We start from the raw sequence: 17228 nt of genomic DNA, 5'->3' as shown, positions 1-17228 counted from the left end.
ACCAAAAGGTGGAATACAAAACCTGGAATTATATGACGGGACTTCAGTAGCAAGCGACAAAGGGGAGGCAGAGGATTTAATGAATTCTTCTCCAGTGTATTTACAAAAGAGAATATCAACTCAGTGCTGAATATTGAAAACATTCTCGATTATGGAATAAATCCTCTTGAGAATATTGACATCACTCCGGAGTCAGTATACCAAATATTATCCAAATTTGTGAACTGACCGTGACGTTAGGCGACGACCGTTTTCCTTTGATATCTGCCGGCGCAGCCTTTGATGTAGCTTGCGGGTGCGAGGGTTACCGTCTTACTTTCTGAAGCGGGGCCGTCATTTCATGAGCTGTCGTACTTTTTAACCTTCTAAATCTTCCGTCCTTAAAGCAAGTAATAAACGTTGTAAAATTTAATAAACTTTACATTGGTGTTTCGTTTGACTTGATAAGACAAGTATTTGTTGAGAAAAACGGTTTTTATTCCCGGTTAATAGGCGTCTCGTGTGGTGTATAGTAGCGTAAAGAGACAGTCACGAATCTTTCTAACTTATAAATCCTTGATGAGGATAATGTAGTTACTTTGATTGAAGAAAAAACATATGTTTTGATTGATGCATCTGAATACATTATTTAAAAAAAACCACAGGTAGACCTATGCATGTACATTTCGTGCTTGCAAATATTACATAAAAATATCTTATTTGAAAGAAAATTTCATATCAAACCATGATAAAATGTTGAAACGTTATATGATCATGCTATCAGAAAAGACTATGAAGGGTACTATGTGAACGAAGGGAGATAATCCAGTTTAATTTTGCTTGGAAATAATGTACGATGCTATCACATTAATTTTGATATCAAATAAATCAATGAATGATATATCTTATCTAACAAATGTAACGAAAATACCAGTGCGAAAACATAAGTTGTTTTGTATGCATGCCTTATTTTTTGTACAAAATTAGAATTATATTTTAAGGTACATTATGACGTCACAGTCAATGTATCCAATGAGCCCTTTAAATTGTCGGTGTCCACGTGATAGTTAGCCGGTGTCTTTTCGCCCGAACACGCCATTCGGTAAGCTGCTTTCATCATTATTTAGATTTTCTTGACCTATTCCATGTGAGTAACAAAACGTATACGAATATATAGATGCATTTGTGCATTTCGTCATTTAATACTTGGCATTGATCTTATTCAAACTGTTCTACTTCCAGCCAAAATGGATCCTAAACGGCCGGTAACGAGTAAATTCGTCAACCCTTTCAAGGCGAACTGTCAGTCATCTTCTCAAGGTAAGTGTATCGACGATGGCCTTTGTTTTCAAAGTTAAATGAAACTTTTTTCAAATTAGCTTTCGTTGTGCGTAGCATATCATTTGCGTGTTGATACATACATTTTTGGCTTCATATTTGTACCGTCTGTAGTTGGAACAAGTTTACAATTTCATGGTCACTCCAAGGGCAATTTGACCCTACTGTTTTACCGTTACTGCGTTACCGTTACTGCGTTAGAGTTCATATTTGTCACCACAGGTCGGATGTAATTTCACTATGTATATCGTTATCGTTTTATTCCATAAATCTTTATTATTGTGAACTCAAGAAATGATAGACAATTATTATTATTTTTTTTTCGTTGTGAACAATTTAAAGTTTCATGTTTTTCACAATTTTTAGTTCAACTTTATATTGGCATCTGTCTAACGGTTACGAATAAAGTTAGCTTGATCTCCAGATAAATACAGTAAATATTTGAATTTTAACATTTTGCTGATCAAGGTCATCATCACATTTTTTGGTAACCATGGCATGCTATAAAGCTGAATGAAAAGAAAGTGTAAGCGAGTAGGGGTTTCATTATCGTTCAGGAGAGGCGGTACAATTGCAATTTCAGGGGGTACTTTTCTATGCCATCTGTATGCTATATAATGTAATTTAACCAAAATCAGGCGGTACCACAGCCAAGTTCAACCGGCAAAAAGTACCGGGTACCGCCTGATATTGAAACCCCTGAGCGAGTGTCCATATTTCACCATATATATGATCAGAGTTATTTTATTTCTAACTATGACGATAGGTGAGCAGCACATCGCCAACAAGAAATGAAATAATCTTTGAATATAAAATTTTGATCAGCAGTCATAATTAATCCGAGAACAAATATACGTACCCGGCCTACCATACCTTTCGGCCGGGTACAAATTGTTCCCTACTCTTAAATGTAAATTCATATTAAAATAATAATTAAATCTCATGATTTTGTTTTTCAGAATACAGCTGTGAATTCGGTTCCAATAAATATTTTATGCTCTGCGGCTTTGGTGGCATCCTTAGCTGTGGTATCACTCATACCGCTGTTGTACCCCTCGATTTGGTAAAATGCAGAATTCAAGTAGATCCAGCAAAGTACAAGAACATTGGAACAGGATTCAAGTTGACCTTAAAAGAGAATGGACCAAGAGGCCTGGCTCTAGGATGGGCACCTACACTTGTTGGCTACTCCATGCAAGGACTTTGTAAATTTGGCTTCTATGAAGTTTTCAAGAATTTGTACAGCAACTTACTTGGAGAGGTTTGTTCTTTTTCTCATGGCTAAAAGTATTTAAGGTTTTATCAGGTAAATGACTTCTTAGGGTTGGTATCAAATGTATATTTCCAATGTTAAATGCTTGTATGAACATGAAAACTGATTTATAAGATTCATGTTAGGAGTATCAGTGCATTATTCATAAGGGTTTGTGGGGACTGTTACTAGCCTTAACTTTTTGATTTAGTAAATTTATAGTGAAGCCTCTTGTGGTTAATAATAATTTCATTTCTAATAATAATATGCAAAAATTCATTGAAGGATATATCTATTATTTCAGGAAAAGACATTCTTGTGGAGAACATCTCTGTATCTTGCCGCTAGTGCATCAGCAGAATTCTTTGCAGACATAGCACTTTGTCCCATGGAGGCTGTGAAAGTGCGTATTCAAACACAGCCTGGATGGTCAACCACTCTCCGAACGGGTGTGCCCAGGATCATGCAGGAGGAAGGCCTGACAGGGTAACTAGTATATCTGATCTACGAGATTCTTTATTATAAAAGGCTTTGAGAATATATCCATCATTGATTTAGTTGAAACTCATTTCTTTTTTATTTCTTTTACCTGCATCTTGATTGTTTACAAAATTACAAACCTCTTGCAAATAGTTGTTTCTATAATAAATCAACACGCTCCTTAGATCCACCCTTGGGACATGTACACAAGACCAGTCCATGTGACAGCACCGTCATGTGGACCCAGTATTGTATTGTCCAGCAACTTTATCGGTTGTATGTCGAGGGTGATTGAGTCATTGGCGTGTAACAGAAATATACCTTAGTCATTGGCCCTACACCTGCCATGCTGTTATTGTAGCACCTGGGCATGGTTAGTTTAGCCTGTGACTTGGACAAATAAGATAATGAAGATGGAGAATTTGACATGCAAAAATTATCATGATATGCCAAAAAATAAAAAAAGTGTTGCGAAGAACTAAAAAAAAAATTGTAAAAAAGAATCAACCAACTCAAGTAAAATATTGTTTCTCTTAAAATATTTCCTTTTTAAAAAATAAAGAGATAAAGTGTTTAGCTTCTAGGAGGTCCAGTCATAACTATGCCAAGCAGCTTTATAATTTTACCCCAAAATACCCTTTTCACATTTAAAACTACCAGTTGATGTTCTATGCAGTTAAAAACATTCAATTAACATCTCAATACTTTCTCCAGCTTCTACAAAGGCCTTGTGCCGCTGTGGTGTCGACAGATCCCCTACACAATGATGAAGTTTGCCTGCTTTGAGAGGACTGTCGAGGCTCTGTACAAATTTGTTGTACCCAAACCCAGAAGTGAATGCAACAAGGGAGAACAATTGCTTGTCACCTTCGTAGCTGGTTACATTGGTAAGAGTTCATGCATTGACATAAGATGCCTGTTATATCGCTTTATAAATTTTTTATGATCACAAAAAAATGCCCCTTTTATTAAACAAAGTTTAATCGAGGATTAATTTCCATAGAAATGCATTACAAAAGTTAAGAAAGGAAAAATGAAATAAGTGCGGTGGTTATTCACCCTTCTGATATTATTGATGTGTCTGTTTTAGCTGGTGTGTTCTGTGCTGTGGTATCTCGCCCAGCTGATTTCATTATAATTTGTCTGTTTTAGCCTGTGTTTTCTGTACTGTGGTATCTTACCCAGCTGATATCATTATAATTTGTCTGTTTTAGCTGGTGTGTTCTGTGCTGTGGTATCTCGCCCAGCTGATATCATTATAATTTGTCTGTTTTAGCTGGTGTTTTCTGTGCTGTGGTATCTCACCCAGCTGATTTCATTATAATTTGTCTGTTTTAGCTGGTGTTTTCTGTGCTGTGGTATCTCACCCAGCTGATATCATTATAATTTGTCTGTTTTAGCCTGTGTTTTCTGTGTTGTGGTATCTTACCCAGCTGATATCATTATAATTTGTCTGTTTTAGCTGGTGTTTTCTGTGTTGTGGTATCTCACCCAGCTGATTTCATTATAATTTGTCTGTTTTAGCTGGTGTTTTCTGTGCTGTGGTATCTCACCCAGCTGATATCATTATAATTTGTCTGGCTTAGTGGTGTTTTCTGTGTTGTGGTAACTCAGCCAGCTGATTTCATTATAATTTGTCTGTTTTAGCTGGTGTTTTCTGTGTTGTGGTATCTCACCCAGCTGATTTCATTATAATTTAGATTTTTCTGTTTTATAGCTGATATTATTGTGTTTTCTGTGTTTGTGTAGTATCTCACCCAGCTGATATCATTATAATTTGTCTGTTTTAGCTGGTGTTTTCTGTGGTGGTATCTCACCCAGCTGATTTCATTATAATTTGTCTGTTTTAGCTGGTGTTTTTTGTGCTGTGGTTTCGCACCCAGCTGATATCAGTTAAATTTTTCTGTTTTAGTGGTGTTTTCTGTGTTGTGGTATCTCACCCAGCTGATTTCATTATAATTTGTCTGTTTTAGCTGGTGTTTTCTGTGTTGTGGTATCTCACCCAGCTGATTTCATTATAATTTGTCTGTTTTAGCTGGTGTTTTCTGTGCTGTGGTATCTCACCCAGCTGATATCATTATAATTTGTCTGTTTTAGCCTGTGTTTTCTGTACTGTGGTATCTTACCCAGCTGATATCATTATAATTTGTCTGTTTTAGCTGGTGTTTTCTGTGTTGTGGTATCTCACCCAGCTGATTTCATTATAATTTGTCTGTTTTAGCTGGTGTTTTCTGTGCTGTGGTATCTCACCCAGCTGATATCAGTTAAATTTGTCTGTTTTAGTTGTGTTTTCTGTGCTGTGGTATCTTACCCAGCTGATATCATTATAATTTTTCTGTTTTAGCTGGTGTTTTCTGTGCTGTGGTATCTCACCCAGCTGATATCATTTAAATTTGTCTGTTTTAATGGTGTTTTCTGTGCTGTGGTATCTCACCCAGCTGATATCAGTTAAATTTGTCTGTTTTAGTGGTGTTTTCTGTGTTGTGGTATCTCACCCAGCTGATATCATATATTTTTGTTTCTGTTTTTAAGCTGGTTTTTCTGTGTCTGTGGTATCTCACCCAGCTGATATCATTTAATTTGTCTGTTTTATGGTGTTTTCTGTGTTTAGTATCTCACCCAGCTGATTTCATTAAATTTGTCTGTTTTAGTGGTGTTTTTTGTGCTGTGGTATCTCACCCAGCTGATATCAGTTAAATTTGTCTGTTTTAGTGGTGTTTTCTGTGTTGTGGTATCTCACCCAGCTGATTTCATTATAATTTGTCTGTTTTAGCTGGTGTTTTCTGTGTTGTGGTATCTCACCCAGCTGATATCCATTTCTAATTTGTCTGTTTTAGCCGGTGTTTTCTGTGCCGTGGTATCTCACCCAGCTGATATCATTATAATTTGTCTGTTTTAGCTGGTGTTTTCTGTGTATGGTATCTCAAGCTGATTGTCTGTTTTAGCTGGTGTTTTCTGTGTTGTGGTATCTCACCCAGCTGATTTCATTATAATTTGTCTGTTTTAGCTGGTGTTTTCTGTGTTGTGGTATCTCACCCAGCTGATTTCATTATAATTTGTCTGTTTTAGCTGGTGTTTTCTGTGCTGTGGTATCTCACCCAGCTGATATCAGTTAAATTTGTCTGTTTTAGTGGTGTTTTCTGTGTTGTTGTGTATCTCACCCAGCTGATTTCATTATAATTTGTCTGTTTTAGCTGGTGTTTTTTGTGACGTGGTATCTCACCCAGCTGATACCATTATAATTTGTCTGTTTTAGCTGGTGTTTTCTGTGCCGTGGTATCTCACCCAGCTGATACCATTCTAATTTGTCTGTTTTAGCTGGTGTTTTCTGTGCTGTGGTATCTCACCCAGCTGATACCATTCTAATTTGTCTGTTTTAGCCGGTGTTTTCTGTGTTTTCTGTTTCGCACCCCGCTGATATCAGTTAAATTTTTCTGTTTTAGTGGTGTTTTCTGTGACGTGGTATCTCACCCAGCTGATACCATTCTAATTTGTCTGTTTTAGCCGGTGTTTTCTGTGCCGTGGTATCTCACCCAGCTGATACCATTCTAATTTGTCTGTTTTAGCTGGTGTTTTCTGTGCTGTGGTATCTCACCCAGCTGATACCATTCTAATTTGTCTGTTTTAGCCGGTGTTTTCTGTGCCGTGGTATCTCACCCAGCTGATACCATTGTGTCCAAACTGAACCAGGACAAGGGAAGCACAGCTGTCCAGGTAGCCAAGAGATTGGGCATGAAAGGTAGGTTGATATGGTGTTTATAAAAGTTTGTAGTATTTCTACATGCATTTTAACCTTGACAATAAATTAAAACTTCATTGAAGTCCCTTATGTATTAAGCATTCTCAATACTCAATGGGCTACTCTCACTGTCATTATATCCACCCCTGGAGTATGTCATAGTAAAACTGGAGACATTTCAGGAGAACAAAACTGAACAATCTCTGACCTCCACATACTTCATTTGAAGATTACACACAGCTATGCCCAACTCCAAAGCCACACACAGTGTAGCTATTTAATGGTCTTTTGATGTACATCAAAGAACTAAACTTCCTCATGTCATGTGGCTCATTTCTCATCTGGTGTTGCACACATAGCCTCAGGTTTAATTATGACATAGTCCAGAGATGGAAATAACCATGGTTACAGTAACCCCTGAATTAGGGATGGTGTATTATCCCATATGATGAAGTCTATGCTAAGTTGAGTACAACAGTCTGTCAAGTGACAACTATTTAATATTGACACGCTCCTTAGATCCACCCTTGGGACATGTACACAAGACCGGTCCATGTGACAGCACCGTCATGTGGACCCAGTATTGTATTGTCCAGCAACTTTGTCGGTTGTATGTCGAGGGTGATTGAGTCATTGGCGTGTAACAGAAATATACCTCATTCTTGGGTCCTACACTGACCGCACCGTCCATTTAATGGACCGTCATGTATGGTTAGTTTGACCCTCGGATTGGACAGTTTAAATGTATTCTCAAATAAAAAGATAAATCTTTCTAAGACCATTCACGGATTTGTCACCAGTTTTAGATGCGAGACATTTTCCTGTCAACCCCTTAGAAATGACAGATTGTACATGCCCACAATATTGCAAACTTTTGGGAAATTCACGAAGGTTCATTTCACGAAGGTCCATTCCAACCCTCGGCAAGCCTTAAAATGAAGCATTCGGTTGGATGAACATAAAAATTACCTCTGGGGTTGTGATGTCGTTGTCACACCTTCATGGGAGAGAATCATTGTTTTTTGTATTTTGTTGTAATTGGCAGTAGTAGATTGTTTAAAACCTTGGACTCCTTCTGAATAATTGTATTTGTTTTTTTTTTACAGGATTATGGATGGGACTTGCACCTAGGATTCTCATGATAGGTACCCTCACCGCACTTCAATGGTTCATCTACGATTCCGTCAAGGTCTACTTCAGACTTCCACGTCCTCCACCACCAGAGATGCCCGAGTCACTCAAGCAGAAGTTGGGCAAGACCAATTAACGTGTTGAGTCATTAGGAAGAACGATGAATTGGCAGTAGGCGTATTAATAGACTCTGAAACAATTTCTGTGATGGCAAGTGGACATGTATACTTTGAAGTGATTGTGTAAATTTTTTATCATCACATTTGGAAACATGGCAAGGCCTTGGCATCATAAAAGGTCACAAGGTCAAGAGTTTTTACTTTCTGACACTGATTCTCTTCTTAGCTTTTCAGAATTGAAAGGTTAACAGAACTGTTTTCTAGATCTTTTTTGTTGTGTTTTGTTGTAATCTAAACAATACAAACCGTTAGGTTTTCTGTTTTGTTAAAACTTACTGAACAATTGCTATGGTGTTTATATATCCTTAAACGCCTTATCTATCTAAACTCTATGAGAAACAGTTGAAATCAAACATTAGATTCATCAGTTTATGAAGCTATGAATTTTGCATGTGAACGATGTAACCGATTTGCAGGTCAATCATTCATTTTGGTCAGTGTGTTAACAGAGTTGGAATATTTATAATAAAGTTTTGGAAAAAACTGATTTGCCATATTTGTTTTTAATCCTGAAGTAAATATGTTATAACCTTTGGGACCTAACTAACACTTAGTGTGGTTTTTTTGTGTACATTTGTGAGACTGACAGAATGGGGAATTGTGCTAGAGTTAATAAATTATCGTGAAGTTTTTACTTTGTTTTTTTCTTATTTAATTCCTAAGTGATGTAAACCTAGAGATTAGCTCCATTTCTGTGACAATTGTGATTGGAGAGACCTCTCCATTTTCAGATAAAAGAAAATGCCTGTTGTATTTGGGAAAAGAGATAATCACAGCTTCACTTGATTTCTTCATATTGACTGATAGAAGTGCTGCATTAGGCATGTATTGGACTCAGATCTTGAAACCCGAGGATATTGTGTTTGTTTCCATTTGTCTGGACATTCCTGACAACAAATTGAGAAAGAATCTATGGATTGTTTTTTTTTATAAAACTTTCATGTTAGGTTATGAGGTAACTTGTTGATAATAATTATAGGCCCATTGCCTTTCCGGAGTAAAAAATATAAAGGTTTCTTAAAAAAACATTTATAACATCAGAAAATATATACCGATGACCTAAAATAAGGTTCAATGAGAGTCATTTCGATGTTTTGTCGTCTGGCGCGGTGATGGTCAACTACCGCGCGGTATTTAGGACGACGGCGGGAAACATAATACGACCCGCGATATGAAAATAAACATTTTATTTATTTTAATCAAATCGTTCAGAAGGTGATGATAAGTGTAGTATTAACGGTAAGTTAATTATTTTTAACATTCTACGAAATTATCTATCTTGTTTTACATTTCCATTTTAAAAATTAAAAGCCGTTCCTGTCATATAAAATTTTGACCCCCCATTAAATATTGACCCGGGTCAATATTTTATGCATAAAATATTGACCCCCCCTATAAAATATTGATCCCCCCTTTATGCACTATAATTATTGATATACTGCACCCTAAATATATACATTGTAGTCCTGAGAAGTAATATCATCAGTACCTATGGGTTTGCTCAGGTATTACACAAGGTGTCAAACTTACCTGTAAGTTTTGGGATGAACCCCTGGGGCTACAAGTGTATACCTATATATAGGCCTGAATCTCTGAACGCCAACATTTTGGATTCACCTGTAGGGTAGTTTGTTGTGACAGTGGTTATAGCCTTTTTCCTAAAAGCAGACCCATTGCCAACAGGTAAATTTACCTGTAAAAGTTACCTGTGTTGATACTTATCTAAATGTATATTGATTAATTTCTATTTCAATAAGTGTTCATATTTAATATCAGATACATATATACATAATATATGTTTCTGTTAATATCTATGAAAATATAACTATAGAATCTATGAATGAAATTAAATTAAATTCACAATAATTTTTGATTTCAAGAATTTTAAAGATTTCCTTGATATATCTAACATCTCTGGTATCAATCTCATTAGATTTTCAATAGATTGATACTAAAATTAAGCAAAATTCTTTGAAACTTATTTCACATCGAATTAACTTTCCATTCAGTAATATCAAAGAAAAAAATCCAAAAAGGAATTATCCTATTTCAACTTAATGTAACACCAATTCGATTAAAAGTTTGAAATAATATAAGCCTTTTGCCTGTTGAAACGTGATACATTTTAACAAGGTCTTCCATATATGTCTGTTAAGTGACCTTATATACATCTATAGTACAATATATTTTGGAAGTTGCATTAGGATGCATCATTTATCATATTTATATAATTTTCCTGCTTTCTTATCATAAGATGGTATTTATATCATTATAGCAAAAGAGCACCCAATAATTAAACTGTTAAATGTGTAAGTAAAATGATATATTTTTGTGAATGTTAGAAATAGCATACAAATTTATTTCCTATGATTGATTTTCGCTCAAACATTGTTACTAGCTACAAATTGGTGTATGTACTATAATCTTTAAACAGAAAAAAATAGAAAACTGTTAATTTGGTATTCTGAGCACTAAAAGTTTGCAACATTTTGAGAACTAAAAGACCTACAACATATGGACTTGAAATAATTTTGCCAGTATTGCAACATTAAAGGGACAATTCACTCAGGCTAATTCTTTTACATATCCAAGAAGCAAAATATGGCATAAATGTATTGTTCTACATTCCTTATGAAATATATAACATAAAATATTGACAAATTCCACGTCCTTTTTTAGTATTTTAATTGATACCATTGTAATTACAAATCGTTGATCAACGATTAAGCAGGTACAATATGTATGCTGTACCCATATCCGAGCCAAAGTCACGCACGTTAAACAAATGAACTACATAACCACTGTGGAGGTGATAAAATAAGTTTTTAGACAAGACAATTTACCTTATATGGTGAACACTCTACTGTCAGAGCGATTTGAACAGTTCTAGACTAAAGTAGCATTACTCTACGAGCAAGGGTCAGGGTTCGGCATACAAGATGTTTGACCACAATGTGTAATGGCGGACAGCGAGCGAGTTTGAACATTTCACACGCATTTCACCATCATGGGCTTTTCTGGCATACCACAGTTAAACCGACTGATCTAATTTCCATTAGAACTGGGTCTTTTCCGATCTATGTACAAATTTTAATGTTCTCTTAGACTGAATTGTCTCTTTAACATCTATAATGTGTATTAAAATAAATATGGTTAAGACCCTAAGTAACAGTCTTCAATCTCATTTCATTTAGTATTTTTTACATTAATAAGTGACTTCTAAAAATATTTTGTATTTAAAAGATATTGTATTACCAATGTTTATAAAACATATGTGTGTTTGTGGCGGCTTCAATAGATTACCAACTTAAACTATAATCAACAGGTCAAAATTTCCGACAATATTAATTCAAACTTTTATGATATTGTTTTTCTCCACTCATTTTCTAGCCAAATACTTGAAGGTGTACGTCTATGCGATAAAAGAAATAATGCGAAACTATGCACGGTCACAAAAAATGAAAGTTGGCTAAGAATGAAGCCCTGGAGAACTCCTATGTCAATACAGAATACTGTTACATTAGAATATACACTGATCAAGAAACCTATTTTTCTGATAACATTGAGATATGATCCACACGTAGTTCCATACTAATTCTTAGCATTTGCAATATTTATGATTTTATGTATATTAAAGCACTGATTATCTTTAATTAATAATTTACATTGTGTATCATACGGAATATATTGAACCTATGATACTGATTGAAATACAGGTAAATCTCAGGTGACTTTACAGGTGAAAATAAAGACAGCTTATATGAAACAGTATATAATTGCCTTCCTATTGTTTCCTAAAACAACACCTACCTATTGTTGATAAATATGTTGGCGTTCAGAGAACACCCCTATAGGCCTACCCCATGTATCATTAAAGGTGACAAGTTAAATGTATGGATTGATTATAAGTATAATCATGGGACTATTAATACATTTTTTGTTGAATTATTATGTTGTTTTTAAAATGAAGTTATTTATATATATACAGTAGATATAATATACAACGCATATACATTTTCTGTATAACTGGGACGTACAGTAAAGGAAAAAACAAAGATTAAATAAAGGTGTTAATTTGTTAAATAAAAACAGACAAAAATAAATGTTAATTCATATAAAACATTATAATTAAATTATGACAAAATGTTAGTTTTTTAACATACATCATGTATACATGTACTACTATACATGTATTTATATGGGGTAGATAAGTACATATATGTAATATTATCTTTATTTCTTCCAAAATTGAAGATTATATATACATATTAAAGAATGACATTAAACATGAAAACAATTAATACAACAGAAATCTGCAAATAGAAACAAGGTACTAATGAGTAGTTATAATCAGTGAGATACTTAATGGTAGGAGATGATAAATTGTTAATAATATTTTAGGTAGAAATTAATAGGTGTAGTCAATATTTCATGGAAGAGATAGGGTATTTCTTGGAGATATAGATAGGGGTAGGTCAATATTTTATTATGGGTAGAAATATAGATAGGGTAGGTCAATTATTTTATGGAAATAGATATTGGAGATATAGATAGAGTGGGTCAATATTTTATGGGTAGAGATATAGGAGATATAGATAGGGTGGGTAAATATTTTTATGGGTAGAGATATAGAGATATATAGAGTGTGTCAATATTTTTATGGGTAGGAGATATAGATAGGGTGGGTCAATATTTTTATGGGTAGAGATATAGGAGATATAGATAGGTGGGTCAATATTTTATAGAGATATAGGATAAAGATAGAGTGTGTCAATATTTTATGGGTTAGAGATATAGATAGGGTGGGTCAATATTTTATGGGTAGTAGATATTGGAGATATAGATAGAGTGGGTCAATATTTTATGGGTAGAGATATAGGAGATATAGATAGTGTCAATATTTTATGGGTAAAGGAGATATAGATAGTGTGGGTCAATATTTTATGGAAATAGATATTGGAGATATAGATAGAGTGGGTCAATATTTTATGGGTAGAGATATAGGAGATATAGATAGGGTGGGTCAATATTTTATGGGTAGAGAAGATATAGATAGGGTTGGGTCAATATTTTATGGAAATAGATATTGGAGATATAGATAGAGTGGGTCAATATTTTATGGGTAGAGAGATATAGGAGATATAGATAGGGTGGGTAAATATGGTCCAATTTTTATGGGTAGAGATATAGGATATAGATAGGGTGGTCAATATTTTATGGGTAGAGATATATATAGGGTGGGTCAATATTTTTATGGATAGAGATATAGGTTAGATATAGATAGGGTGGGGTCAATATTTTATGGGTAGAGATATAGGATAAGATAGAGTGTGTCAATATTTTATGGGTAGAGATATAGATAGGGTGGGTCAATATTTTATGGGTAGAGATATAGGAGATATAGATAGGGTGGGTCAATATTTTATGGGTAGAGATATAGGAGATATAGATAGGGTGGGTCAATATTTTATGGGTAGAGATATAGGAGATATAGATAGGGTGGGTCAATATTTTATGGGTAGAGATATTGGAGATATAGATAGGGTAGGGTCAATATTTTTATTGGGTAGAGATATAGATAAAGGATGGGTCAATAGATAGGGGTGGGTCAAATATTTCATGGATTTCATGGATAGAGATATAGGAGATATAGATAGGGTGGGTCAATATTTTATGGAAATAGAGATATAGATATAGATAGGGGTAGGTCAATATTTCATGGGTAGAGATATAGGAGATATAGATAGGGTGGGTCAATATTTTATTGGGTAGAGATATAGGAGATATAGATAGGGTGGGTCAATATTTTATGGGTAGAGATATAGGATATAGATAGGGTAGGTCAATATTTTATGGGTATAGAGAGATATAGATAGGGTAGGTCAATATTTTATTGGTTAGAGATATAGGAGATATAGATAGGGTGGGTCAATATTTTATGGGTAGAGATATAGGTAGATATAGATAGGGTGGGTCAATATTTTTATGGGTAGAGATAGAGGATGTAGATAGGGTACGTCAATATTTCATGGGTAGTTTATAGAGATATAGGAGATATAGACAGGGTGGGTCAATATTTTATGGTAGGGGATAAAGAAGATATTAGATAGGGTGGGGTCAATATGGTTGTTATATAGGCAGGTGGTAGTTATATTAGATAGGAGGTAGTTATATAGATAGAGGTAGTTATATAGTCAATAGTGAGTAGTTATATAGGACAGGTGGTAGTATATAGACTAGTAGGTAGTTATATTGACAGTAGGTTGTTTATATCAGACAGGTTGTTTTATGGTAGTAGTATATTGACAGTAGGTAGTTATATAGACAGGTGGTAGTCTATATAGACAAAGTGGTAAATACCTATCCATAGACAGGTGGTAGTTATATAGGCAGGAGGTAGTTATATAAGACTGAGGTAGTTTATAGACAGTAGGTAGTTAATATAGACCAGTAGGTAGTTATATAGACAGTAGGCGTAGTTATATAGACAGTCAGGTAGTTTATATAGACTGTAGGTAGTATTATAGTATGACAGGTGGTAGTTATATAGACATAGTGGTAAATAATATAGACAGGTGGTAGTTATTACAGACAGGTGAGTAGTTATTATTAGACGAAGTGGCAAGTTATATCGAAAGGTGGTAGTTATATAGACAGGTGGTAGTTATATAGACAGTGGTAGGTATATAGACAGGTAGGTAATTATATAGACATATGGTAGTTATATAGACAGGAGTTAGTTATATAGACAGTGGTAGTTATATAGACAGTAGATGTATATTAGATATATATAGACAGGATGGTAGTTATATAGACAGGTGGTAGTTATATAGACATGAGGTAGTTATATAGACAGTAGTTATAGTTAGTTATATAGACAGTAGGTAGTTATATAGACAGTAGGTAGTTATATAGACAGTAGGTAGTTATATAGACAGTAGGTAGTTATATAGACAGTAGGTAGTTATATAGACAGGAGGTAGTTAAATACACCTGTCTATGTAACTACCTCCTGTCTATAACTACCACCTGTCTATATACCTACCACCTGTCTATATACCTACCACCTGTCATATACCTACCACCTTGTCTATAACTACTTCCTGTCTATATACCTACCACCTGTCTATATACCTACCACCTGTCTATATACCTACAACCTGTCTATATACCTACCACCTATCTATATACCTACCACCTGTCTATATACCTACCACCTGTCTATATACCTACCACCTGTCTATATACCTAACACCTGTCTATAACTACCACCTGTCTATATACCTACCACCTGTCTATAACTACCACCTGTCTATGTAACCTACCTCCTGTCTATATACCTACCACCTGTCTATATACCTAACACCTGTCTATAACTACCACCTGTCTATAAACCTACCACCTGTCTATAACTACCACCTGTCTATATAATTACCTTCTGTCTGTATAACTACCACGTGTCTATATACCTACCACCTGTCTGTATAACTACAACCTGTCTATAACTACCACCTGTCTATATACCTACCACCTGTCTATATACCTACCACCTGTCATATACCTACCACCTGTCTATAACCACTTCCTGTCTATATACCTACCACCTGTCTATATACCTACCACCTGTCTATATACCTACAACCTGTCTATATACCTACCACACCTATCTATATACCTACCACCTGTCTATATACCTACCACCTGTCTATATACCTACCACCTGTCTATATACCTACCACCTGTCTATGTAACTACCTCCTGTCTATATACCTACCACCTGTCTATATACCTACCACCTGTCTATATACCTACCACCTGTCTATATAACTACCACTTGTCTAAATAACTACCATAAAATATTGACCTACCTATATCTCTACCCATGAAATAATGACCCACTCTATCTATATCTCATATACCTCTACCCATAAAATATTATATTGACCCACCCGATCTATATCTCCTATATCTCTATCCATAAAATATTGATCAACCCTATCTATATCTCCTATATCCCCACCCACAAAATATTGACCCACCCTATCTATATCTCCTATATCTCTACCCATAAAATATTGACCCACCCTTTCTATATCTCCTTTATCCCCACCCATAAAATATAGACCCACCCTATCTATATCTCCTATGTCTCTACCCATAAAATATTGACCCACCCTTTATATATAACCAATATCTCTATCCATAAAATATTGACCCACCCTATCTATATCTCCTATATCTCTATCCATAAAATATTGACCTACTCTATCCATATCTCCTAGATCTCTACCAATAAAATAATGACTTACCCTATCTATATCTCCTATATCTCCATCCATAAAATATTGACCCACCCTATCTATATATCCTATATCAATACCAATAAAATATTGACCCACCCTACCTATATCTCTACCCATAAAATAATGACTTACCTTATCTATATCTCCTATATCGATATCTCTACCGATAAAATATTTACCTACTCTATATATACAATCAAGGCATACAATATCTAATTTTGAAACCTCTTAAACCTGCATGCACAACTTTGAAATGTTGAAGATCACTATACTCAAATGTTTTTCTTAATTCTAATTAATTAAAAATAATTCAGTTATATATAAAATCATCTGAAATTGTATAGTTTTAATGAAATCTAGTTGTTATAGCTGTATAATATGCTTCAATACATGTATCAGTTAACATTTATTTATTTCTTACACTGACTAACAAATTAAAAGCTATAATTAATTCGTACGTGTTTTTTCCTTTTCCTCGATCGTCTTGATGTGATGATTTTATTACATGTCTCACTCAGATATCGTACATGTATATTGCATCATTTATGTACTGTATCTAATATATATTTGATACATTGTATAATAGATATAAGTAACTTTATTTGTAACATTTATAATTTAACAGAAAAAAGGATTAGAAGTTGCATGACTACACTAATAATTAGTCTATACATCTAACCAAGGATTTATAAGTCTTCTTACCTAATTTCTATAAACACTTTTAGACCTTTGTCCTCCAGAGAGAGAAAAGAGATGGTTGTAATGTCCTTGATCTAACTTAATTGTCACCTTTATATAATGGTACATGGGGTAACAGGGGTATCCAT

General features: G+C 34.6%; 1 protein-coding gene and 2 non-coding genes across 4 annotated transcripts; all 3 read left to right on the top strand.

The window, feature by feature from the left end:
• Window positions 1-1004: 1004 nt before the first annotated feature.
• Window positions 1005-8728, top strand: LOC138304733 (solute carrier family 25 member 3-like). Of its 2 annotated transcripts, none has more exons than XM_069244980.1 (7): window positions 1005-1081; window positions 1222-1299; window positions 2277-2578; window positions 2874-3055; window positions 3764-3936; window positions 6678-6788; window positions 7895-8728. In XM_069244980.1, the coding sequence occupies exons 2-7, from the start codon at window positions 1227-1229 to the stop codon at window positions 8053-8055; spliced, it is 1002 nt and encodes a 333-aa protein (XP_069101081.1). In that variant the 5' UTR covers window positions 1005-1081; window positions 1222-1226; the 3' UTR covers window positions 8056-8728. The 2 variants fall into 2 exon arrangements, with proteins under 2 accessions (XP_069101081.1, XP_069101082.1); XM_069244981.1 differs by lacking the exon at window positions 1005-1081 and adding an exon at window positions 1102-1126.
• LOC138305208 (small nucleolar RNA SNORA53) lies at window positions 3221-3449 on the top strand. The gene has a single exon (XR_011205674.1). It is a non-coding gene; the product is annotated as a small nucleolar RNA SNORA53 (small nucleolar RNA).
• Window positions 7294-7526, top strand: LOC138305209 (small nucleolar RNA SNORA53). The gene has a single exon (XR_011205675.1). It is a non-coding gene; the product is annotated as a small nucleolar RNA SNORA53 (small nucleolar RNA).
• Window positions 8729-17228: the final 8500 nt, after the last annotated feature.

This window comes from Argopecten irradians, chromosome 12 (genome assembly GCF_041381155.1).
Source record: "Argopecten irradians isolate NY chromosome 12, Ai_NY, whole genome shotgun sequence".
Lineage (NCBI taxonomy): Eukaryota > Metazoa > Mollusca > Bivalvia > Pectinida > Pectinidae > Argopecten > Argopecten irradians.
This window is presented reverse-complemented; position numbering and strand designations above follow the sequence as displayed.

Bases quoted from the DNA above. Each gene is read 5' to 3' on its own strand.
- LOC138304733 (XM_069244980.1), top strand. From the start codon at position 1,227: ATGGATCCTAAACGGCCGGTAACGAGTAAATTCGTCAACCCTTTCAAG. The intron at 1,300-2,276 runs GTAAGTGTATCG...TTTGTTTTTCAG, and splicing joins CTGTCAGTCATCTTCTCAAG to AATACAGCTGTGAATTCGGT. The intron at 3,937-6,677 runs GTAAGAGTTCAT...TGTCTGTTTTAG, and splicing joins CTTCGTAGCTGGTTACATTG to CCGGTGTTTTCTGTGCCGTG.